We start from the raw sequence: 26,782 nt of genomic DNA, 5'->3' as shown, positions 1-26,782 counted from the left end.
AATAAATTTTAGACACACAAGCTTTTTTTCTTACATATCTAACATATAAAAGTTTTACTAGTAGAATATAAATGTTTGGTTTGATAATATAAAATTAAGTCCCAGGTGCCATTCAAACAGAGATGAATAAAAATCATGAGTAAAAATGAATTAATAAAGTTGTTACTAGTTTCTTTTACATTTTTTATTTAGTCACCTTCTCAGTTTTTACGTGTATTTGTATAACTATTCAGTGAACACAGGTCTTTCAAATTATACAAAATTTGGTGTTGCTTTTTAGTAACATATTTTAGTAAATACTGGCACCCAGTGGATAGATACTAACACTGGCAAGGTGCAGGTGGAAGGAGAAAAGGGATGGTCTGCCACAGGTTAAGTGATCACATTCCCTTTCCAGGATAGGCCACACTAGACAGCAAAATTGATCATGAGGTTGTCCATTTTCTCTGAATCACACTGGAGCAGGTTTAGGGCCTACTCAAACACCTCTTCCTTGGAAAAAACAAGGATGTTGATACACTTCAAGAAATGAAATCGCCTAGGTCGACAGGGACCAGGAAAGATTTCTTCTGAGGTGGCCTGATAGGTTTTAGCTATGCAGTTTATTTTGCAGTCCATATTATAACATCAAAAGTGGATGAATGAGAGGGATGCTGTGTTCATCTTTGCAATTCTTTTGGGAATCCAGGGCAAATAGTTAGGGCCAGACCACAAGAAAAGTCCTATGGGGAACTTTGACCAGAAAGGACTGAGGACCAAAAGACTCCTGTGGCCTTAGATAATCCCTCGTTACTCAGCACAATCCCCATCAGATTGAGGAAATTTCATTTCCAGTCATGGATGGATTCTGTAGTGGAAGCTTGGGACCAGCTTAAGTCACAAGTTGTATGAAAAGCTACATCCTGCCATTAAATTTGTCATAAAACTTAAGATGAGCTCAGCCTCTTTAAAGGAATAAAACCTGCTATTTTGTTATTTAATTTAAAAAAAAAAATCAGCAGATCCTTACTCCAATATGTTCTTACTGAAGACAATGATTAAAAAGGGGGGCGGTCATCAAGCTAATACTGAGCATTTTTTAATTTTTGAAAGGCCCATACTTGCTACTAATTACTAGTAAAGTTCTATCATCTATCTTTCACACTTTCCCATTCCTATGTATGGTGTAAGTAATTTTTTTCTTCTTCTTTTTTATTTTACCAGATAAGCCCTGTGGACATCCTGGAGATATTGAGTTTGGTTCCTTTGAACTTACCAGTGGAAGTGAATTTGTATTTGGTGCCAGAGTTGAGTACAGATGTAATGATGGGTAATACTTATTTAATTCAATATATGGGAGTTAACATAAGGTGTTAATGTTAAAAGAAGTGTCAGTTATAGATTTGTTGTCTGTAATGCAGCTGCAACTTACTAATATTTAATGCTTGGTTATTATTTAAATTGCTGCAATTACAGTAATACTAAAGCTAACTCTCATGTTTGGTGCTATTGGAGTAACTGAACTCATGCACCTGCAGCTGTCATACAAAGTGTCTAAAATAGACTGTAGCTAACTTGAAATCATGGCTGTCCGAGTAGAAAACAAAAATAGTGATCCGTCTGTAAAGCTGCCTCATGACTCCGCCACCCAGCCAGTTCAGATGGAAATGCAGCTTTGTATGCTGGAATCAGTGCTCTCAGTAGACAGTCATGATGCAGTTATGATGTCAGCGAAGTCATTAGGCCATACAACAAAGTCTTCTATTCAGAACCACAACTCACCAGTCCTGCTTAAATAATTTTTGTGCATTATGAAGTAAAATGTATTGTAAAAAAATGTTTGAAGGAAGACATTTCTGGTAGATTCACTAACATGTCTTCACTGACTGCTTGGAAGAAATTCTTCTCTCTTCCTCCTCTATTCATCTTTTCCAATGAAAACTGCAGCAAGGCAAATATATAGTATTGTGCTTAGTTAAGTATGCCTATGACTGGATTCTTTCCTCTTGAAATGCAAATCAGCTATAAGCATGGTACAGTGGTTTAGCCATGCTTTTGCAGTCTTTGTATTGCTGGAATCTAGTCTGAGTTCCACAAAAAGAGTTCCAAAATCAATAATCCCTTAAATTTAGATAGTTCTTCACTGGCATTTCAGACTAGCTGTACTTCCCTGGACTACATTTCAGACAAAGCAGAAGCCATGGCATTTTGGCCGTGTTACCCTCAAACCTAAGATAATACTAGCTCATCAAAGCATGGGATACATATGGTTTGGATTAAGTCCCATTTTGATGCTGTCCCATGGCTTTCAGTCATACTAGAGCACAGGCAACAGTAGTTTTACTCTGCTTGCTATTGATTGTGTAAATTGCCCCTAGGTTATTTGTTATGTAGCCAAAGCTTGCTATGCCTGTAATGAAGAAGCCACCTTACTGATTACTTCCTACTTTTGGGGTTTTTTCATATTTTTTGCCATATGCAATTAAAAGAAACAAACTAGGGAAGATGCAGGCCAAAAAACTACTTGGTTTTGTCATGTTTTGGTTAGTCTGTGCTAGAACATATGAAACCTACTTTCTTTGCTTCAAAAACAGCAGCACTGCTGTTTCTGTCGCATAATGAGACTGTATTTTAGCATTGTTTACTTTTTATTCGGTAAGATACCAGATGCTCAGCCAAAGAAATTACCGTGAGTGTCAGGCAGATGGATGGAGCAATGATGTCCCTCACTGTGAAGGTAAATGGAGTTTGACATTTAATTCCTTATCAAACTGTCTTTTTAGCCGTCTGATACTATCTAGAACTAGTCTGTGATCTCTCTACTAGTATTAATTCACATATGTTGAAAGTCAAGTTATGCAGCAGTGAAAGTCTTACAATGACTGCTCAGCCATTTTAGTCCAATAAGCGCTCAAGCTTTTGTTAAAAAGCATTCACAAAATGGAATCTTTTCACCCCCAGACTGGCTTAAAGCTCTGCCTCACCTAAAGGCCCTGATAGAGTAGATGTCTGCAAAGCATGGTTACAAAAGACAGCTGGGATGAGGCATTTCGGATGTATGTGAAAGCATGTATGTTTTTAGCTAGTTTCCTCTTCCACCTTTGTGAATATCCTAGCCATTAAGATTTTATTATAAGTTCTTCTCCCTATTAGCATACTGTGGAGAATTTCAGTTGGTAAGAATGAGAGCAAGAGAGACCCCAGACCTCAAGACTTAATAGACTGGATGGCACAGATGATACTTCCCTGGTGTTGGAAACCTTTTCACCAGTTTCAAACCTGTATGGTTATGAAAATAAGCTTCCCTTCTTCCCAAAGATATTTTTGACTGGTCTGTTTTAACATGTCTGCAGCATTGAAATTTCTCTTTAGGCTAAGCATCTAATATCAGGAAAGAGTCTTTAAGTAAAGAATCACAAATAAAAGTAGATATCTTTCTCTTGTCTAGAGTTTGTTGTCTGTGTTTTGACATTTCCTTGGTCTCAGGTATTACATGTTTAGTTTACTGGATTTTGAATGTCCTCAATTTTAGGCATACAGGTCTCTATCTGCACAGTATAGAGCTGTGGTTTCCAACATTTTTTGTCACATGTCACCAAGATACTGCAATTTTAAAGTCGTCATAAGATTTTTATTTCACGATTGAGAAGTTTTCATTAGGCTGAAATATGATTGCCTATGAAAGTGTTTGTATAGTGTCCTAATTGTGAGGAACCTAGACGATAGAATATGAGCTCATAGAAAAGGCAGGTGGCTTATAAGATGGAGAATGTTGTCAGAGAGAAGTGGGAGCTATGGTAGGCAAAATGCCAGCCACTTTCGTACATGCTCAGTGATATCTATGTAAACATTCAAGAATGAACTTTGGTAGTCATTTCCCCCTTAATAAGAAATATCTGATAACATAACGTTATTTCTTCCTTTTTCTGCAGTTCCAAAGTTAGGACATACAAGAGGTCTAAATTCATGGCTGATGTTGTGTTTGTTTACTTTAGTAATGTAACTGTACTGATATCCTTAACTAGGAATTTTAGTCAGTAACTGAACTGTTGTAATCAGTCTATAACACAGCACTTTTCCAGATATTTGTCTATAGCAAATTCAGTTTGGCATAGCTCTGAAGTAAATTAACCTATTTTTACAAAGTTTAATGGCCCTGTGTGTCAGGAGGTTCGTCTAACCCTCCATAGAATTCATAGGATCACAGGATAATTTAGATTGGGCAAGACCTCAGGAGGTCATCTAGTTCAGTGGGTGCTCTGTCTTTAGCCTTCAAGGGCAGAGAAGAGGATGATGACACGCAGTCTACAAGCTTCCTCCTACATCAGTCTGTCTTTTTGCTTAGGGTTTTGTATTATATCTGTTGCAAATGGTATCTGAATACATAACAAGAGTGTACATTTTTAAAATGTGTAAGGAAATTACAGTGAGTTTTCTGTATTGTAACTTTTTTGTGTGTCAATTTATTTTACAGAATAGACCTCAAAATGGCTTTTTTTTTCCTTTTGTTTTGTCTTGTTTTGTTTTCCAGTGGCAAAGTGTTTACCTGTACAAGCACCAGAAAATGGAAGATTAATTATGAGTGGTGCATTTGAGCTAGGCCGAGAATATTCCTTTGGCCAGGTTGTAAATTTTGAATGTAATGCGAAATACAAGCTTGTTGGATCTAAAGAAATAATTTGCTCTTCTAATGGAAAATGGAATAGTGATGTGCCTCAGTGCCAAGGTAAAAAGGACACTATTTATTATCTGTAATTAAGAAGCTTTATTGTCACAGACTTGTAAGGACTGGTTACCATATGGGAAACTACAAAGCTTTCACTTTATTCCACAGCAATTAAGCATAGTTTGTCTGTAAACAATCTCCATTGCATATATGCAGAAGAAGTAGGATAAGAAAGAGAAATCAGAGAATACTGGATGCTAATATAGTCATAATGGACCATCTGTTTGTTCCATGTTTTCACTACAAGCTGTATGTTTTGCCAGGCTGCAGTCAACTTCTTTGAAACTAGCTTTGGTATATCTGCATAAGATTGAATTACTTCAGTGTTGATTTAACCAAAGTAATTACAAACAATTTTGAATCTATGTGAACAAAGTTTAAAAAACAATGACGATTTTAATTCACTCATGTTCTTAGGGTGTATAAAATACAAATAAATCATGATGGATTTTTCTTTCTTCAGACTAATGTATTTTGACAAGTTAGAAGGTTAATTCTTGTTTGGTTTTTACAGAACCACAGAATAGGTGAGGTTTGAAGGGACCTCTGAAGGTCCCTCAAAGCAGTCAGCTAGGGCAAGTTGCTCAAGACCGTGTTCAGTCAGCTTTTGAACATCTCCAAGGATGGAGACTCCACAGCCTCTGTGGGTAACCCGTTCCAGTGTTTGACCACTCTTAAGTAAAAATGTTTTTTCTTATGTTTAAGAGGTATTTCCTATATTTCAGTTTGTGCACATTGCTTCTCATCTTGTCACTGGGTGCAAATGAGAAGGATCTGGCTCCATCATCTTTACTTCTGTTGCCCCACCACAGTCAGGAATTTATACTTGTACACATTAATAAGATCCTCCCTCCCCCTAAGCCCCCTTTTCTCTAGGGTCTCTAAGCCTCTCTTTATCTGTCAGTTTTTTCAGTTCCTTAATTATCTTCATTTCCCTTCACTGGACCTGCTCCAGTATGTCCATGTCTTTCCTGTATTGGGGAGCTCAGACCTGGACACAGCACTCCAGATGTGGTCTGACCAGTGCTGAGTAGAGAGGAAGGATCACCTCTTTTGACCTGCCAGCAGCACTCTTCCCAAGGGAGCACAAGACACTGTTTTCTTTGTTTGCTGCAAAGGCACATTGCTGGCTGCTGTTCAATTTGTCCATTAGGACTGCCAATTTTTTTTCTGCAAAACTACTTTTCAGCCAGTCAACCCTACCCTGCCCCGCCCACAGCTTGTACTGGTGGATGGGGTTATTCCTCCCATTTTGCAAATAGAGACTGTATGGGATTGGCTTGTCAGCACATAAGAATGAATCCCAGGAAGCTTATGGTAACAATCACTGTTAAATATTCAATCCGTCAAGTTTCTTAGATTATTTATATGTTATCTGGTCAGGAAGTATGTGTTTAGAAGAGCAGAGTACATATGTCAGGATGTCAGATACATGTATGTTTTTTCCACAATTTCAGCACTGCATTTTGCTGCTTTGAAACCCCTATTTATTATAATTTGAACAGCATAAAGTGGGATTAAACACATGCGCTTGTAACATTTGCAGAATATAGTGAGTTTTATTAAACAATGACAGTTTCACTGAACTATATTTCATCCTAAATAGAAAGTAAATCCAGCAAAGGAATCCAAGAGAACTGTTTGGTGTCCTGCTCTGTGGCCTGGGAAACAAAGCCTTGAATATTTTCTGGCTTTATGAATGCAGTTTTTGGAAGCTGCAAGATCTCAGTGGTTTTATTGGGTTTGGCAAGGAGCTGGGGACGCTGAGGTTCTTTTAGAGATAGTGAAGCATTTCAGTGTCAGTTTTCCACATAGTTTAATTCTTTTTTCCTTTTGATGCCACAATTTAACTAATTGTCTACTGGTTATGAGAGCGCTTTAGGTTTGCTGGAAATGAAATTATCTGAAAAATGGAAAATCCTAAATTTCAGCTAGCCTAGTTGCTTATTTTAGAATGTCTCCTGCCTTATATACTGATTCTGAGATCCATTAAAATCCAAAACAAGTTCCTGAAATCTGTCTCATGAACTAATTTGCTATTGATGCTGTGCTACACCACACTTTCTACCTGGCACCCACAATCAGGTCATTGAAGAGTTCTCAAATAAGTTTCAAACAGTTTCCAAATGCAAATGTTTTTGTGAAGTCAAATGAAAAAACCCCTACCTTTTATTCCAATAAGCATTTATTCTCAGCAAATAAAAATGAACAAAAATATATGGATTTTGCCTTTCTCAATTTCTCAATTTCAGAGATTACCTGTGATGTGCCAAAAATTCCGCATGGATATGTACGTTTTCCAAAGAGGTCTTACAAGGAATCTGAACAACTACAGTTTGCCTGTGATGAAGGATACAGATACGGTGAAAGAGCAGATTCACAATGTACTGAATCAGGATGGAGTCCAACCCCCTATTGCACTGGTTAGCCTTGCCTAAAATTATTTTGCACATTTGTTGTGTTTGGAAGTAATTTCAGAGATTAGTAATGACAAAAGTTAGTTTATTCATAAAGAAAGAAATCTATTCACATCTGACAAATATCCCATGAAGGTTTGGAAGGATTAAGTGTTAAAGGACCAAACAAATGGATAAGAGTTTTCCATGGAGAGCAGTAGCAAAACCAGTTCAGTCTTTTGTTACTTGAGTGTAGTTAAACAGGCTCACAAAGCAACAATTGCTCCAGTGTACTACATAAATGAGATTGATGCTAAAATACTTCATGCAGCATCAGTAGCTGTTGATACTTTTTTTTTTTTTTATATATGATTCTGAATTAGTGGGGAGAACACAGGAAAAAGATTTCTTGGGTTAGAAAAAAATCCTAATTTGGACAAATAGGAAGGATAAAGCTGAATCTCTTTACTTTCTACAAAATATGATGAAAATGTTTTATCTAAGGAATGGAAAAATCAGACACTAAAAAGAATATTTATGCAAGCAGGGAAAAAAAGTATTAATACCTGAAACATTCATACTACAGAAGGTATCTGAAATTTTTAATGGCATGGGAAAATTAACATTTGAAACCAACTTCTTAGAGAAGTGATATGGTTTTTGAAGTCCTACTGTCTTCACATCAAGACTTGATACCTTTTTAAGTGTGTTTTACGTGAACATAACTGGTACAAGTCAGTATCTGTGCTGTATGTTGGAAGACTGGGTAAAGAAATATTTGATACCATATGAATTGCAGCAGTATGAATAAAATCGGAGAAAGCTAATAGTCTTAGCTTGATGACCTACTTATGAATCACAAACAGTTGTTTGAGGGGGAGATACAAGTTAATGCATCTTCAGGTCTTTAGTGTTCAGTAGTTGAGATGCTGTGTCACCATAGCCGAGACTCTTCTACTTGTAATCATAGGACTAACCACTCAGTAAAATACCACTCAGCATCTCACCCTGTATGAACATTTGAGACAATAGAAGTTTGCTTGACCTACTGAACTGACCTCTGCATTTTGTCTGAGTGTCCTGATGAGTCTTACTGTAGTTTGAGCAGACTGAGCACCTGGTTGGTAGTCATTATATCCATTGTTGAAATTTCCAGAATACTAGTTCTGATCAACCAGTTCCAACCAAAGAGGAACAATTCAAAACTGATCCCTATTTCACTGATGGAGCTTCAGTAAGAAATTGTTATTGTACTGTGCAACCTTTCAGAAATGACTGGAAATTACAAAGGTATCTTTCGAAGTATCTTTCAAATTAAAATTCTGACTTAAGTTAGTAAGTTGCCTTTCAAGAGTTCTTCTGAAATAGTAAGATAGTGTTGTAGGTAGAACAATCTGAAGTTGACATGGCCATTTCGAAAGGAGTTCGAGCAAACGTGAAGTAGTCCAGTTTCGGAAGGATAAGTAGTACATTGACGGCCATAAGTGTCTAAGCTGAAAATTACAATGGAATTGTAGTGCTGGATTATACATAAAGCTGAAAATAATAGTACTTTCTACACAGCCATTATGTCAAGAATTGTGTACAACATAGATTTGAAGTTCACTAACCCTAAGAACCATGGACATGAGGTGATGTATAAACAGAGACCAAAGTAACATGGTATGCATGAATCCTGCCACTGTCTGTGACCCTTAGTCTAGGATGAAGACAGCAATTTCTTTAATGTCATCAGAACTGTAATTGCACAACCGCATTATCCATAGTGTTCAAACTTCCCATCAGAAATTGTCTGAGAATCTCTACAAATTACTACATTTACAATGCTGAAACTCCCTCTTGCTTTCTAACTCCCAAATGCCTTCTGGGCAGTTAAATGACAAATCCATAATTTCTGAGACTAGTCCTATTTGACATCAGCCCTCTGGGTCATGGATTTTACTTTAGTTTCATTCAACTACAGCACTTGGAAAAAAATGTTGGCAACAGGGCAACATTATTGGATGTTATGTACCACCCACCTTCTTGGGACCTCTTCCAGAAAGACTCCTTTAGAAATAAAGTGTAGTCAGTAGTCAGTCTTAGTGCCCACTCTTGTGGCACTCTTAGTGCCCAGTTCTTGACCTTTCTGCCTCAAGATTAGTAGTGATACTGATTAATATGCATTGTCTACGGTTTAGCAACATACAAGTGCCAAACAAAACATTCTTCCAGATACTGGTATACTGGGCTCTGATACGTGGGGCATATTCAAATAGTGGTTCTGGATCCTACATGACTTACCGCTGAACCTAGATGATTCAGCAACACATGCATACAGCTGATTCGCCCACCTTCACTCCACAGCAGGACCACCCTGTAGTTACCTTATAGTCATCCCCTCCCAGCCCTGAGTGTGTTGGTGATATTTCCTAAACTGGAAGTTGAATACAAAAAAACGGAATAGACAGGCTCCAGTTTATAAATAATATATTTGCCTGGCTTCTTCGAGCGTAAAGATATCATGAGCTTTTTAGAATAGCATTCTTGTCCTTTCTCAGTTGTTGAAATACTTCCAGTGTCAGTGCAATACCCTAATCTTAATCACACAGCCTTTGAATGATAAGTTCCTAGTTAAGTATAGTTATTTCCCCATTTAGGACCTGTCAGTGAACCTGCCCTCCTTTGGGACAGTGTCCATAAACGAGACCAGGAGAGCTGCGAGCCCAGCGTAGGTCATTTTGAGCTCTAGCTGTGGAATGACCTACTGAAAAGATTAGTCAAATTCACTTTGATCACCTCTAGTTCTTGCTCCAACCATTCTCTTTGCAATTAAGTTTTAATCTTCTAATTAGCATGACATCAGTAACAGCTATCACTCTCCTCATATGGAACTGTACATTTCTAAGAGTGGGAGAGAAATGTAACCTTTTCTTTGCCCTAAGAAACATCTTTTTAACAATTTTATGTGTTTCTCCTTTTATTTAGAAGTTGTATGCTCTCCTCCAAGAATTTCCAATGGGAACTTTAGACTTCAAAAAGACGCCTACACAGTAGGTGATACAATCACAGTACAGTGTAATCCTGGATATCATTTTAAAACATTGACTGGCAAAAGCACAGCTGAATGCACCAAGAATGGCTGGGTGCCTGTTCCAGTTTGTGTCCGTAAGTAGCTCTCATGAATGAAGACACAATATGTAGAGTTGTTGGAAATATCTCAGTGAAAAAGAGGTCAAGAGAAAAACTTAAGCAGCATGAGAAATTAGAGTTGCTTATTCATTGTGTTTCTTTGTGATATAAAGCTTAATTTGATGGTTTAGAAAAATCATCTGTAAAAACAACGGTATAATCTACATTTACATTATGTTTATAAACACAGGTATTATCTATTACTGTATTTGTGAAAATATGTGTTAAAAAGTGCTATAGTCAGCTCCCTGTCAGGAAGGTTTGTGGTCCACCTGAGGAGTAGCATGCCAGTCGAGATAAGAGGACACAGTGAGTGTTGAAGTATACAAAACAAAACAAAACATAGGTGATGGTTGGAAGGTATCTTTCATCGTAGTTATCACAGCTTTAGATTTTTACTTGCCGTTGTATGTTGGTATATTATGAACAATCACAGTTTTATTCTACCTATTATAATTGTCAAATAACAAAACAGGATATTCTTGATTGTTTATGAGTTCTTTCTTGGCTTAAACTTCCTATAACGACAATGATAGTTTTGCCCAGTAGGCACAGCATTAATAACTAAATAAATAAATTAGCAATTAATTTCATAATCTAGCACTCTTTGATCTTTGGGCACTGAAAACAAAAGAAAAACTTAGAAAACAGGATGTGAGAGAAACCCTGATGAAATCAGTCTTGTAAATGAACCTTCGGATGATTTGAACTATTCCTGAAACTGTTAGTATCTGGATTAATCTTTTCTCTATGTATGTGTGGGTTCTAAAATTCAGGTATCATTCTGAGACCTCCTCACTCATTATTGGATGGTCTGCCCAGTGGGTGATCTCCCCTGCCCAAGCACGTAGGCTCTGGGTCAGAGCACTTCAGGAGGAACCTACCTGCCATGGCCAAGTAGGACACCCTGAGTAAACTTGAATGAAAGCTTCTGGGAATCTCCTCCTTCTATCTTGACTTGTCCCTGAAAAGGGTCAGTTCTTTTGAGGAACCATGAGAACAAAAGAAAAACACTAGAGTTTTAAAATAAAAATGAGAAGAGGTAGGAAGACCTTTTGGTGCAGAATTGAAAAGTTACAAATGAAAATGGTGACAGGAGTCATCTCAATTTTAAGAGTCCACAATTCAGTGTCTGTATCTGAGCTAGCTGTCTGCGCTCCCATCATGGTCAGTATAGTAAAGTTAGTCAAGACACTCTACAAAAGCAGTGTCATCTCAGTGTAAACACTTGCATTTGGTCTCATGAATCAGCCTTTGGAGTCCACTGAGAATATTGACTGGATTTCTGTTGGTTGCAATGGAAACGGAGGGAACCAGCATAGGTATGGGTAATGACAAAGGTACCAGAAGCAGAGTGCAATTATTCCTGCACTCCTTAGGATCTGCCATGGTGTGCAGTCCTGATTCTGCCAGTTTCAGAAAACACTCAAATGATGAAGCTGAATCTGAATTAATTGTGTCCTGAGCTTTTTTTTCATGCATGTGTTGATACTGTTGCTGTTAAATTCTATTTCAAGAGAAACCCTGTGACTACCCAGCTATAGAAAATGGCAGATTAACTGATGCACTGGAGAACTACAAATACTATTACTTTCCAATGATGTTTGGGCAGCAAGCTGATTACTACTGCAAAAATGGTTATTCAACCCCAAATGGAGACTCCTGGGTTCGAATCGTCTGTTCTGAAAGGGGCTGGTTTCCAGAGCCAAAATGCCTCAGTAAGTACATTTCCACTCTATGTTCAATTCTGTTATAATTATCAAAGGTCTGTGCAGCAGAAATTGTGCTGATGGTGTACAAGACGGAACAAAGAACAGTTTATTAAAGTAGAACTGCTTTAGTTGACCCCTGGAACTGCACCCAAACTGTCATCCTATCTGCAGAGCTCAAACCGCCAGTTGGTAGGTGACACTGAAGTAAGGCTGAAATGATGCTTTTGGATTTTGGAGATTCTTTACTCCTGAAACTATCCACAAGATTAAGAAATACATAGGATATGTTACTCTTCTCTGGCTTCTGGGTCACGTGCACGCATCTACTTTCATCTGCACACACAGCTGCACATACCAGCAGAGAGTTTCTACTCTATGTAAATCTATTCTTCCTTCCGTGGCTTGGGCACTTTGTCTAGAGGTTCCTCTATGAGATCCGTTGCCTGATCCCTTTGGATAACATTTGGAGCTGAGAAGGTGGCACACTCTTGCAATAAGCTGAAAGTGAGCATGGCATTAGCAAGAGATCCAGATACACTGACTTAATGATTGAACTATAGAAAATAAATTTAAAGCAGTGAGCTGAGGCCTCCTCTCCTAACATACATCTTCAGTGACAGGAAAGTTCGCACCTACCGGTAGGGCTTGGAAGTGGATTACAAAAGGTTGATCTTTCCCTGTTGCCCTCAGTGGGGTGATGCTCAGTGCAGGAAATGAGTGGAGTCCTGCCCGGATGAAAGGACCAGTTACTCAAGTAACACAGCTATAGCATTCCTTCAGCTATCTTCATTGTGTCTGGGCTCTTGGGGGCACAGGATGCTGTAGAGCCAGCATGCTTAGCTGTCGCTAAAATCTCTAGAGCTGGTTTGAGAGGCTGATACATTTGCACAGAGATGATAAAATCTCCTGGAGGCAAATGCTGAAAATCACTCGGGGCAGACATCAACATTTTAGAGACATAGCAGACCAAACCAGAGCTGGTGCACACGACGCTAGATGCACTGAAGTTAGCCAACCTTGCTTATGAACACTAGGTAAGCGATATTGTTTACTAGACCACTTCTTAGCACTTTATGTAGTGACTTGCACTCCTGTTCCTGTGATTTGTTAATCTTAGGGCAGTGAAACAAAACATGCTTTCATTCAGGTTTGAACACGAATGTCTTTTTTGGGATAGAAGGATACAGAAAGGTGCTAGGAGGCCCGTTTTTAGTTACTGTCCTACTAAGAATTAATTTACCTTAGTTCTTGCTGTATGGATTACTGTGGTTAAATGTACTTACCTTCCTTCTTTAGAAAAATGTCTTATCAGACGGCTGGCAGATGGTCAGTTCTCAAATAACCATAAGAATGTTTACACGGAAGGTGAAAGAGTTAAATATGTCTGCAACAATGACTATCGTACTGAACATGAAGATGGGGTAGTCACATGCACAAAGGATGACTGGTCACCTCCTCCAAGATGTATCCGTAAAAGTGAGTATGCTTGTATTGTGTTGAGATTTCTAGCTAAAACCAGTAAATCCATCATCATATCACCTGCATTAATCCATCACCACTGCTTAGTGACTTTAAGTCTAGGTGCTCTACAACTGAAACACAATGCTGTGATTCTCTCAACTGGCTCATGCGGCTCTCATGACCCTGTATGCTGCTGAGGTCAGTTGCTATACAAACATGCAGAAAAAAGTCCACACGTGGCTCATTCAAATCTCCTAGAATGTAAGCTCTGGGATGGGAGTCATAATCCCTTTGTCTTCAGTGGTGAAATCTTGTTATAACATAGCTGTGCAGTAATGTAATAAATAGTAATCATTCCCCTTGCACAGCCTATCTGTAATTTCTTGTCTCCTTTCAGCCTCTCGCTGTGCCACCTGATCCCTGTTTCTCTTACTTCCTTTCCAATTGGCATCATACTGGAAGAGGGGAGGAATAGAAAGGTTATCTCTCCTAACTCTCTTTCCAGCTTTTGTTCCTGACTTGCACCAAGCCTGAAATTGCTAGAATGTCTCACAGGAACTTTAAATACTTTAGATAATGATTTCATATGGACAAAAGAAAGAGTTCACCCTAACTTTTCTTAGACTGTAAAAATATTTTTTTAGGAAACAATTCCACCCTGACAGAGACACTGACCATACAATGTTTTGGACCACCACCCGCTGAGATTTTGACACAGCAATGAGCAATCAAAATAAAATTTTATGATTCCTAGTGTTAGGCATTCATGGGCATTACTGGTATAAACACCGAAAAATTTGATGTGAAATTTAAATTTTTGAAGCTGTTGCATGAAAGCATCATTAACTCTGCACCCAGTGTTCAAATACATCCTCTAGTGTTCCTCCAAGTCTTTTTTTTTCATATCTTTATTTACTTGACTCTTTAATGCACAAATATTGCTATTTGTTGTACTGTTAATTTCTTAAAATGAAGCAACTCCTTTGCAGAATAATTTATTAGTAAAGAATTTAGCATACTACAGAAGTTTTCTTTCAGAATACAAGACCATAACATCCAACCAAGATTACCGATTTCCATCCATTTAGACTGGCTTAAACAATGTATTCCAAGTGATGTGAAATCAGTTGCAACGTTGGGTCTGTCCCATTAGTGGTTTAGTGTGCAAGAAGGCATCCTTTGGTACAAATTTGCTTTAGTCCTGCAGTATGTGCACTCTGAACGATTTTTCTTTGGTAGAACTGAGGTGGTACCTGCACACTGTGGTGATCTCTGGCGTGCCCCGCTTGCAATATGGACAGAAGGTCCTCTTTATGCATGCACAGTGCAGTGTACACCCAACATGAATTTCATTTCTAGTGAAGATCAGATGTGGACATACAATTTTGGAAGCTTACAGGATTGCTGCAAATCAAACCCCTGCCCATCCCTGTTTGTGCTGCACGAATTGGTAACTGTGAACTTTGACTTTTCACTTTCCAGTTGTCCCCCAGGAAGAGAGCTCAATGCAGAAGCAAAAATTCACGTACTCTTAAAAATGTTCTATTTCCTACTTCTGTTTCATAGAATACTAGAATCAGAATATCGCAAGTTGGAAGGGACCCCATTTGTCCTCCTTCTTCTGTGTATTATAAGCATGTAGTTTAGCAGTGTTTTACTTGGAAGAAATTCTGTCTCTCTCTTTCAGAAAGATGCCAGAATATCCATTTTGAAAATGGTTATTTCACCTCGGGAAAGAAAACATTTCGTTTACAGGAGAACGTCACCTATAGTTGTCATACTGGCTTTGTAACTCCAGAAGGAGAAGAAACAGGAGGGACACAATGTCAAGAGAATGGCTGGACTCCACCTCCAAAGTGCATCAGTGAGTAGCATAAAGGCTTCAGAGCTCCCTATCATTGTCACTGGTGCAGACATGATGTCCTGTATACTCAGATTTTTGTCATCTAGATTGATAGAGTTTTCTTACTGGGCAGAGGGAGGCTCAAATAGAGGACTGATCCTCCAGAGATTAACCTTTCTGGGGCTCCAAGAAATAGAGAGAGAAAACATAAAGGAACTAAGTAAGGTGGGAAAATATCTACTGTCTTCTACATGAGCTATCTTTTTGGACCTCTAGCATGAAGTAGATGGTAATCACTGACCTCTCCAGGGATTCTTACCTGATACAAGGTACATATGCCCAAATTTACTCCCAATTCTCCTGCCTTTCACACTTGTGAGGGAAGATTTATGAAGAAATGCCTGTGAACCAAGGGATTCTGCCAAGAACTTTCTTTAAATATGACCAAACTAGAGAAAAATGGGATTCATTATTTGGAAAGATGTATCACTATGCGTAAAAAGCACTATGCGTATGTCTGCCCTGGTGTTGAAAAGTACATTTGTGAAAAACACCAGAGTGCTTTTTCCTGAAAGTACCTCCCTACTGTTGTTGCCTTTTTCCCCTTAGGAGTTCCTTCCTCACCTGAACAGGGGTGTAGGATAGTAAAAGAAGAGATTTAATCATCTTCCAGTGTTACGATACTGAGGCTTTACCTGATGTTTTATCTTGTCCTTTTATTTCAGACTGCCTTCACCTAGGATTTTGCAGCTTTTTTCTGACCTCCCTCACAAATGACCATGGGGAACAGGAGTACAAACTGTTTGCTCTGACACCAATAATAATAATATGTAGTAGAAGGAAAGGAATTGAATCTAAGGAAGAAATATTTATGCTAGATATTACTTCTGTACAAATATTTCTGAAGATTAATGCAATAGATGTTATGTGAATATGTTACATACGATATTCTGCATTCATATTTTGGCAATGTAGAATTTTTAACGTTTCAAATGCTGTAGTTCAGTAGACGAGCACACGCTAAAACACCTGCAGAAATGACAGTTTCCAAAGGACAGTGTTTCTGGATCACAAAATGCACTAACTTTGTTTTATTCTACAGAATCATGTAGAATACCTCATTTGGACATTTTGAATTACCACACAAGTAAAACTATGTTCATGCCTGAAGATACAATTGAATATGCATGTTTGGAGGGATATAAAACTGCAAATAACATGCCAACTGGTACCGCAAGGTGTGGCATAAATGGTGAATGGAGTCCAACGCCCCAGTGTCTTGGTGAATATTGTTGTGTTTGCTGATCAGTGTAATTCTGTATACATTTTGTGAAGCTTTTTTCTTTAAGGCTTTGTTTTTGTTGTAATCATTAGTATTACCTGTACTTTTTATAGGCTGTACACTATATGTTATAATATTTTGTCTTTGTAGCAATAGAATGTGAAATGCTGACATTGCTCAATGGAGATGTTTCTCCCAAGGAGGGTAAATACTGCAATGGAAACGTTGTGAAATTTACCTGTGCAAACAATTACTTGAGAGTGGGACCTGCCTCTTCTCAGTGCTATTACTTTGGATGGTTTCCATCACCACCAGTGTGTAAAGGTAATTCTTCTTACTTTATTGTAGTAGGAAATATATGAAAATGCCTGGGTCCTGAAGACTTCTGTGGACACCTTATATAAGCCAGTCTTGCTCCCAAGAACAATTATCCCAGCTTCATCTCTGAAAGGGCAGGAACTCATCCTCTTCAGATCATTTCATAGTGTTTTGCTATTTTATGTGAAAGATTCTGAATAGTTGAACTTTCAGTGTTGAACTTTCTGTTAGCTTTAGTTATGCCAATTGGAGTTCTGCAATAACTGAAAGTGAGCTGGTAAGTGGCTTGCACAGAATTTCACTAGGGTTATTGACTGTAATGTATGAAAACTTATTTATTATTCAAAAAGGCATAAATAATGTGCAATATGGCAGCCAGGAGTGATTAGTTTGAGTAATGTCCTCTCTTGCTGTATCCTAAATGTTCTAAGTTTTGCCACTGCCTAATGTTGATACCCATCAGATATTGTACCCTATTTTCTGTTTCTGATTACATGCTATTGAAGAAAAAAAATGGTTTGGAGATGACACAGAGCTGGACCTAGGCAAAAGAAACTCAGTGAAGGGTTTTCTCTATGAAATTACTCAGCTTCATCTGCTAGGATGAACAAACTCATGCAGAAGAGAAGATATATGCCCCTATTCTTCTCATCCTTTTTAAGACAGAGCACAACTTGGTGGCATCTGAAAAGAGTATATTTCGCTGGTGCTATGCCCTTTCATGAGGCAGCTTGAGAGGATGAAGGGATCTCATATTTCTCATCTCCCTTCCTTCCCACTCAGTCAATTTCCTTGTTGTCTTCCATGCTCTCATCCTTCTTTTTGCTCACTTGCTTTTGCATTTAGAAACAAATATATTTCATGTAGTTGGCTCTCTAGCTCAGGAACATTTTAAGCTCCCTTAACAGGAGTTCCATTCACTCCATCAGAAGTGAATTCCTTTAATATACAGTGTGTATCACGTGCTGGGTGATTTTTATAACATAGGTTATTATTACTTGCAGAATTTTCACTTTTTTTTTTAAAGAATACTGAAGTTGACATCCATGTAACACTTTTTTTTCTCTTAAAACTAGGTTGGTTTTATCAACCAGTTCTTTTATCATAGCAGGAAATTGACATTATGTGGAAGTAAGAGAGAAGAGTTAGCCAGGGTCATACATATCTGTTTGTGATCTCCAGCCCAAAACAAATCCAGATATTGAAAGGCATAAACCAGTGACTTGTTTAACTTGTTCTACTGATTTTTCTTAGCTTTAAACAACAAATACAATTTATTTTGTGTTGCATTTAACATATAACTGTGCTAAAAGTACTGAGTTCAGAGCATAGATTTGATCTCTTCATTTCAGTGAATGTCAGAGGCTGTGGACCTCCACCTGAGATTACCAATGGAAGTATTGCTGGTGGCTTTGTGGAACAGTATCGTCATGGGGACAGAAAGCTATATGAATGCAACATTGACTTTAAATTGGTTGGATCAAAGGAAATAGAATGTGTTGATGGACAATGGTCATCTCCTCCCTCTTGCATTGGTAATCTATATTTTTCTGGTGTTATGCTCACCCTTCCACCACCCCTTTGGGTCCTAAAGTCAATGGCTTCAGTCTGGTGTGTTTTGGAGGGAAGTTGCAGCATATTATCAATATCTCAAGTCACTCACTGGGAGGAATAAGATATTGATGCTGATGATTTCCTCTTCCTCCTTACAGGATCTGCTTGGGGTAATTTTTAGGTTTGCTACCATGCTTTTATGCCTTGCCCTTTTTTCACTGGTGTACAAGTTGTGAATTAGATATGTTAAGTGTGTTTTAAATATGTTAGATACTTGTTCTTTGTTCTTTGTATAACCCCTAAAACCAGTTTTGATCAGCTCCAGGTCTAAGCTGGCCTTTTGTGACCTATTCATAGCCTTGGGGTGCCAGGCTATGCCCTGTCTCTTACCATCCCCTGCCTCTACTCTGCCACACCCAACCTTTGTCCCCACTTCTCAAGGACCCTGTTATCCTACCAGCCCTGTATTCACCTGCATCATTATATTAGAGTCACAATTACTCACTCTACAGAGACTAAAAACTTGTTACTACTATGTATATAAAACTATGGTTGTGCCATACAGAGGTATCCAAAAGTAAAATAAATAGCTATAGCCTGGTCACTAGAAAAATTGCTGTTACAGCTAAACCAAGTAAAACCAAGCAAAACCAAGCCTCCAGGCAGGTCAGGACAGGTTCTGACAAAGTAAGCATGATAAGCCTCCATCCTGAGGCCTTGCAAGCTTGGTACAAACTCTGTGGCCTCTTTATAGCAATGGCAATACTGTATGTTACCGGGGCACAGGGCTAGAAACACGATGACTATGAATGCATTATGTATGTCGCCGTCTTCCCTAGGCTAGAGTCAGACATGTCCAACAGTTTTTTACAGCCCTGATATTGAAATGGTGAATAGTTCTGCAGTCAAGTCTCCTACCTAAGCAAAAGCACCCACGTTCTGTGCATGTCATTAGGTAATGTACCTCAAACCTGAGAGTATGAATGTCAATGACAAGAGTTAAAAAATACTTGTGCAAAACTAATATTTGTTTGATAAGACAGTGTCTCAGAACTGAAGTAGAATTCAATATTCAAGCTGAAAATATGTAAATACAGAAAATAATTTGGGGCGTTCTTATGGCGCAGGATCATCTACGAGCAGAACCAATAAATGGTGGGTCTTTATGGACTGGTTTACTCTGTCCGCGCACATATACATTCTGACATGTCTTCCATGAGTAGAACTGATGGTTTAGAGAAGTACAGTGTAGAGCTTGCATCTTTTCAATCCCTGATCCAGTGAGAATATTTTCAGTGCACAGGCTTGAAAGAAGAGTGGTCCAAACATGAGTGCAGGGTTGTTCAAATTCAATTTTTGAGTTTACATGGGTCTTCCCTCTCCCACGTTAAGAACAGGCCATATGCCGTTATTCCCCTTACATGCCTTTTTCCTCCATCAAAAAAACTGCTTACACGCTGCACTCATGTGGGCAAGCTGTTACCCTTTGCTGTCACTACCACTGCAACAGTGACAGCCCAAAGCAGGAACTGCTGTTATCACACAGATGTGACAGCGCTGCAGCCCTCTAAGTGATGTTACGGTGGTTTTCAGTTCTTGTAATAATACTATTTGAAAGTACACATTACAAATGTGTAGGTGTATAATCAAATATAATTTTGACTGATCAGAATCAGGGATCCAGGTGAGCTGGATTGATCCCACTCAGGGATCCAGATGAGTTGGATTAATTCAAGGTTTTCTTGCAGTTTAGAGTTTATGTGCCAATGAAAAACAGTTTGGGAAAATTAATGTTAGCTGAAACTACTTGTGGAGCATGCTGTGGAGTTACCACAGTGATGGAAAAGGAAGCGAAAAGACAGGAGAGGGATTTCGTAAACCGGCTAAAACATGTGCATACTCCAGCTGTGTTGAAGTTTAGGTGCCACAATTAATGGGAGTAAGTTTGACTCACCAAATGCAAATGCAGTTACTTTTATTTAAGTTCTTTCAGCTATTCATATATGACTCCAATATTATTGTGGAATGCTTCTGCTCTTCTCAACAGAAAACAAAATGCCATGTGGATCGCCTTCCTCTATTCCAAATGTTGTTGTTCTTCATCAGGAAGACCAGACCCAGTTTTCACATGGTGATGAAGTAATTTGTGGATGTCAACAAGGCTCTGACAATTCTAAGGAAATGAAAATAAAATGTCTTAGTGGGGAATGGAAGCCTTTGCCTCTTTGTGCCGGTAATCTATTTCCATAATATTTCCATAATATTTCAGATGTGAATGTAACGTAGTTCTATTCAAAATTTCAAGGACTTCAGCAATCAATATGTAGCCAGAGATTCTATAGTTTCATGCATGTCCACTAAGTTTTTTTTATTTACTCCTCTTTTAAATGTGAACATGTCCTTCATCCTAGAAAGACTCTGCACCTACAACTTTGTAAGCACTCTGAGTAGGTTTGGGGAAGGAAACAGACACTTGCGTAGCAGGTAAAATGAAGTATGGGGGTACATCTTTGGTGTATGGTGGCTTTTACCCATTTTCCGGTGTTCCTCCCTGGTAACAACCCTTCAGAAACCTTGGGACATACCTGCAATAAAGTAGCATGCCTGTTGTTTTAAGTACTGGTAGTTTTATGTTTCTATATACTACTTCACTTTTTTAAAATCCTACTGGGAATTAAAAATAATTAATAGGCACAATGTGCTAGACTTATCCCATCCTCATCATTTTTATGTGGATTAGTCCTTTTCATTTCTGATCAGTAGTTTTCTCTTTTTTCTCATCTTCCCATTGAGTTTTGCAGTGCATAAATTGAATGAAAGTAATGTCTTTTAAAAATATAGAAAACAAAGCCTTTTCCTAAGAAAAAGAAAAAAAATTACATTGGAGTCAGTAATTTCAGAAAAAAGCGATACTGGACAAGGAGTCTTGTCTGGGATAAATTACTCCAGCACTTCATTTATCTTTAACAGAATACAGTTTCTGATATATCCAGTTCTTGGTTCCCCCTTTCTTCAGCAGTGATTTTATATTCATCAGTGATTTGCGTACACTGTACCTTTATTTACAATTATGCTGAGAACGGAGTCTGGCACAAAACAGAGTCTGCTTAGCTTTCACAAGCAGCTTGTGTTGACTCTCAGAATCACCAGCCAAGGAGACAAGACCTGGTTATGACTTACATACACTTCCGCAGGAGATTGATACCTGATACATATTCAGTGTGGAGTAGTACTTCCTTTATGCTCCTGTTTCTACAAGCAAAATAATGTTTCTCTTCTTGCTCATCTTGCTACCTTTTTATAGTTTTAGGGAGGAAAAGAATGCTTAGTTTTTGTATTATTTACTGCACTCAGCAGAAGGGATCCTGTCAACATAAAAATAATTGCTTTGTGAGTGGGAACAGTCTCTGCTTTAGACAGCTGGAACAAAAAAATCTTTCTGTAATCTAGGAATCTTAGGAGTTACTTCAAACGAGAGTAAATAAAAAACCACTTTCACATGGACACGTGTTAGGAAACTGATGACTTCGTCATTGGTGAATGCGTATGTATGTATTATCTGAGCTGAACCTATTTTTTAGCTCTTTTTGTTGATTTTTTTCAGATCCGTCTCCTCAGTGCATACCTCCAATGGGTGTTAAACTTGTGGACAATGATCATCTTTCCAAGCAAAAAAAGGTGACTGGGTTCCATGGAGTTATACATTATACATGTACATCAGCTGACAAAACTATTAAACAGGCAACTTGTGTGTCTGGAAAATGGTTACCAGAGATTGAATGTACAAGTAAGTTTTTAGATTGCATACAATTTCTTCTTTTTATGTAGGAATGATAAATGCTCATTATTAAAGCTTCTTAGCATTGGTGTGTCACTGGTCTGAAATAGAAATGCTTACATGCTTATATATATGCTTACTTGCTTATATGCTAAAGGATAGTCATGAATAATTATGGGAATCATTTGAACAGTTAACTAGGTTTAGATACACACTATTTTAGTGAGGCAGTCGTCTTAATAATCTCTACTCTGACAATTGGAACAGTTGTCACTGTCACTTCTGATGTGTGGAAAGATGCAATGATTGATAAATTTAAGCTCGGTTCTTCAAAAGGGCTTTACTCTGGTGCAAATGAGAGTAGGACTTAGCTAAAGCTCCAGACAAATTTCCTTTATTTCCTGTAAACATTCAAAGCCTTTCTATTCCTGATTTTTCTTTTTTCTTCCTTCTATTTTTTCCAATTGCTTCCTAGTGAAACACCAAGAAATAAAGCTGAGTTGGGCAACTCAAAAGCACAGACCTAGGAGCGACTGCCCTTATCTAATGCATACCAAAGGCTGGATGCCTGCAAAACTGCCTTTATGTATAGCAAAGCAGGATATTGCCTGTAGAAGGCATGATTATAAAACAATAATCACCTCATTGCCTGCTTTGGTTATGCCAGATTCATGAGAAATGATGCATGGAAGTGGGAGAAGTACACAGAGTGACAATCACTTGAGGGAGCATTCCCTTTCAAAACCAAGTGTCCCTACCTTCCCAGTTTTCTGGAACCACTGGAAGCAATACACTGAGCTCTTGAGGTCTGCTCCTTCCTTAAATCTACCTCATTCCCTCCCTTTTTCTTTCCTTTGGCAGGAGCAGCCCTTCATTCCTTGAGTGGCAAAACTGAAGTTTATTTCTTTCTTTCCTTTTGTGATTCTCACTTAGCTCTGTCATGAGCTCAATCTGAAGAAAAAAACAACAACAAAACAAAACAAGAACCCCAGAAGCTGGTACGGTTTTCCTAAAGTAGTTCACCATAGAGGGAGGAATGGCGAAAACACATTAAGAGTGTGCAGCTGTATGTAAGGGAAAGGAGGGACTACAAGAAGCTCCACCTTAGATTGGTGTAGGCAACTGTGACTGTCTTTTCTATGAGTGTGAAAGCATATGAGCATCTGAAGGCAGCTCTGGTGCTTCTGAAGCAGAACGAAATGACCATGATATTAATTAAAGCTTGAGATAGCTACTGAAGAATTATCTAATGCCAGTGTTTTCTTGGTTGTTTGTGTTGCAATTTGTGATGAACTGTTACACTTTATCTTGTGTTCTATTATAACATGAGTATGTGTCCTTAGCTGAGAAGAGTACATGCCCACTTCCACCTCAGGTGCCTGGTGCTCAACAGATAACAGTTGGAAGAAATTACAAGAATGGGAGTAAAATAGCTTTTTCATGTCTGAAGAGTTTCCAGCTCATCGGTGCAAATGAAATAACATGTATAGAAGGGAAATGGCAATCACCACCTCACTGTGTGGGTCAGTAGTGGCATATTTTTTTTCTATTTATTTTATTATGAATTTATGTGTTATGCATTTACAGTCATCATTAGTGGGAGGATGATATTATTTATGTTAAGATTACCATGAACAGGTAACTGCAGAAAAGCAATAGAACTTAAGTTGCTAAAGAAAGTGCAGTTAAGCAACTGCTGGAAAGTAAGTATTTTTATTTATACAGACTTATCTAAGATGGCATATAAAACTTTCAGGTCGTCCACCAGGAGCTGTGTGTTTACTTGTTTGTTAGAATGGAGTCTCAGTTTTGACTAGGGGTCTTTAATAGTATCCTGGTGAAAAAATCAGTATTATTGATTATTTAGTTGTAGTAGTAGCAGTCTTTGGGTTTTTTCATTGTTATTCCTTCTTGATTTTCCTCCTTTTCTTTTTGTGGCTTCTTCCTGTAATAGGAGTGTAGATGATATGACATAACTCAGGCCATCTATACTAAGAAATGCTGAGCAATCAATAATCCAATTGTTAAAATATTAGTGATGCAGGTGATATCTTGTAAGCAGAAGTTCACTAAGCAGTAGAATAAAGTATTTTCAGAAATGACTAGGAAATAGATGAGCACAGGACAAATGAGGTGCCAGCTGGTGACTGATGTGCACAACGTGCCAACCACGTCTGTATTTTTAAGCTGCAAAATTCTGATGTCACATGGTTTCTCTTCTTTTGCATTGCCTGTCAGTCTCCATTTCTGCTGATAAATGGCAAACATAGAGAAGAATAACCAGAAAATGTTTGAGCTGTTCATAAAACAACTTTTACTGAAATAAAATTCCCAGTCCCAGTTACTGAACAGGAACTTTGACTGTAATTAGATCTTTTGTATTGTGGAATTCAGTGCAAACATGTGCTTTCAACTTGATGTGTCAACTAATAAAACCTAAATTACTAATAACTAAAAATGCATATAAAATATAATTTAAGTCCACCCACTCTACAGTAGTATAGGAGAAGGCGGCATTGGGACAGCCCTGACTCAGGAGGGCTTCATAGAGGTTTAATTCCTTGTGTGTATCAGGAAGTATATTATAATACTTTGTAAGTTCTGTTCTCTTTTTCATTTTCATCATGCCATCACAAAACTCCTCAGGATATTGGTACAACTTTATTAATGGTGGAAAAATTGAACAGCTAGCATTCCAGAAACTCACCCTCAGTATCCCAAAACAAGATAATGTCTCTTCTGTTTCTCTGCCTATGAAATTTTCCCTGTTCTTGATACTAAGCTGTAACTGTATCTCCTTGGTATGACCTGGAAAATGGTTTTCATTTCGTTCAAAGGAAAAGAGAGAAACCCCATGTAGGAGGGAAAGGAGAGAGAAGTTTTGGGTTGTGCATCTTAGATATTTCCTTTCAGGCTGTTTAATTTATGTGTGCAGCATTATATTTTTTTTCTTTTCAGTTTTAGATGTCATATGTCATTGGAATATTAATTGTCTTGCATTCTTATTTATCTGTGTTTTCTGTATTTTATAGAAAGACCATGTTTGCCACCACAACCTATAGAATGTGCTGATGTTCCCAGGCTGGAAAATGAAAATTTAAAAATTATAAAAGAAGGGAAAACAATGTATCTGGCTGGTGCTAGATTGAAGTATGTTTCTCGTTCTGGATACATGTTAGATGGACCATCAGAGATAACTTGTTCTATGGGAAACTGGACTGCAGCTCCTACATGCTTGGGTAATACAAAAAAATACTTTTTTTGAAGTGCATTTAGCAATGAAGTTGAAAGAATTTTAAACTGAATGTTGACTAGTAAGAGCCAGTAACTCCATATTTTGCTGTGGAATCCTGTCATCCCTCGTGGATGTCTTCAGAGCAATCCTAGTTGGACGCAAGGCTGACTTTTTGAATGCAGTTCAGTTTTAAAACATTCCTTTGTATTCTTGCAATCTTTGTTCAGTTCCTGTCTCTGCCAGGTGAGTCCTGGGTGCCGCCTCGTAATCCAAGGATCTGTTTTTTACAGAGTCCACTAGTGGCTAGGAGTTGCTTTGGTGCTCCAGTGATGGAAACCACTTTGGTATAGTAAGGGACAGAAGCCCCTATTAAAATTTTCTGGCCTGGTTAGAAACAGGATCAAAATATTTCAGTGACTGCAGTCCATGCCTATTTAGGGGAATGACTTATTCAATCTTCTGTACGCTACCTTTTCTATAAAATCCACTGTCAGCGCATGACTATGCTGATGTTAGAAAAAGCTCTCTAAAGCATCTGTTTGGTGGAAACTCATTCTATGGGTATCACATTAGCACAAGCATCAGCTTTGTGTATCTTTTCAGAACTGCAATGTGGAAGCATTCCAAAAGTTGCCAATGCTCAAATTGAAGGCAGAAAGAAGGAAACTTATGAGCCTGGTGAAACAATTCGCTACCAGTGTGATGCAGGGTTCCTGACTGTTGGTCTCCCCGAGATTATTTGCAGAGAAGGCAATTGGACAGCACCGCCCTTCTGCGAAGGTATAGGTTCTGCTTCTCAAAGTCGTCTGTGATCCTTCTTAGTCTTTCATGTTGTTAATTGAAATGATGTCAAGTCAGGCATGCAGGTGAGTCAGGCCAATAGAGCCAAGAGGTGACTTGCTTTGCATGGGCTGCCACGACACCTAATTTGGTGGCTCTTGAGAAAGAAGCAGCAGGGCAGATCAGCAGAGAAATTGTTTCCCCTGTGGGCCGAAGCTAGTAGCTGAAGCTTAGCTCTCTGCCGAAATCAAGCAGGCAGAGGGTTCTGGAGGAAGGGATGCTGGCTGCAAAGAAGGACATAACTGCTAGGGTAACGTATCTTATTTTCACATCTCTAAGGATGTCAGTTTCTGAAAGTTGCCTGCAAATCGTAAAGAAATCACTTCACTTTCCAGCCCTTTGGCACACAATGCTCTACAGCACCAATCTGCACCTTGGGCTGATCTCTGCAACTCCTTTTCTCTTTTTAGTCACTCTAGGCAAAAATAATGGCGTCTGGTGTAGCGTTGCAGAATAAAGACCATACTATCTTCCTTTTCTACCTGTA

General features: G+C 38.4%; 1 protein-coding gene across 1 annotated transcript in view; it reads left to right on the top strand.

Moving 5' to 3' along the window:
• The window catches only part of CFH (complement factor H), a gene marked incomplete at its 5' end in the record, with an annotated part of 37,641 nt that overhangs the window by 6,091 nt on the left and 4,768 nt on the right, over nucleotides 1-26,782 (top strand). Inside the window, 16 exons of the mRNA XM_082311521.1 lie at nucleotides 1,204-1,309; nucleotides 2,640-2,716; nucleotides 4,511-4,705; nucleotides 6,958-7,128; nucleotides 10,069-10,248; nucleotides 11,790-11,990; nucleotides 13,281-13,460; nucleotides 15,133-15,309; nucleotides 16,391-16,570; nucleotides 16,721-16,894; nucleotides 18,241-18,423; nucleotides 20,490-20,675; nucleotides 22,047-22,229; nucleotides 23,564-23,743; nucleotides 25,253-25,459; nucleotides 26,059-26,235. Of these exons, the coding sequence (XP_082167647.1) occupies nucleotides 1,204-1,309; nucleotides 2,640-2,716; nucleotides 4,511-4,705; nucleotides 6,958-7,128; nucleotides 10,069-10,248; nucleotides 11,790-11,990; nucleotides 13,281-13,460; nucleotides 15,133-15,309; nucleotides 16,391-16,570; nucleotides 16,721-16,894; nucleotides 18,241-18,423; nucleotides 20,490-20,675; nucleotides 22,047-22,229; nucleotides 23,564-23,743; nucleotides 25,253-25,459; nucleotides 26,059-26,235 (2,757 nt within the window). The remainder of the gene's footprint in view (nucleotides 1-1,203; nucleotides 1,310-2,639; nucleotides 2,717-4,510; nucleotides 4,706-6,957; nucleotides 7,129-10,068; nucleotides 10,249-11,789; nucleotides 11,991-13,280; nucleotides 13,461-15,132; nucleotides 15,310-16,390; nucleotides 16,571-16,720; nucleotides 16,895-18,240; nucleotides 18,424-20,489; nucleotides 20,676-22,046; nucleotides 22,230-23,563; nucleotides 23,744-25,252; nucleotides 25,460-26,058; nucleotides 26,236-26,782) is intronic.

Source organism: Platalea leucorodia (assembly GCF_965183815.1).
Source record: "Platalea leucorodia genome assembly, chromosome: 5".
Lineage (NCBI taxonomy): Eukaryota > Metazoa > Chordata > Aves > Pelecaniformes > Threskiornithidae > Platalea > Platalea leucorodia.
This window is presented reverse-complemented; position numbering and strand designations above follow the sequence as displayed.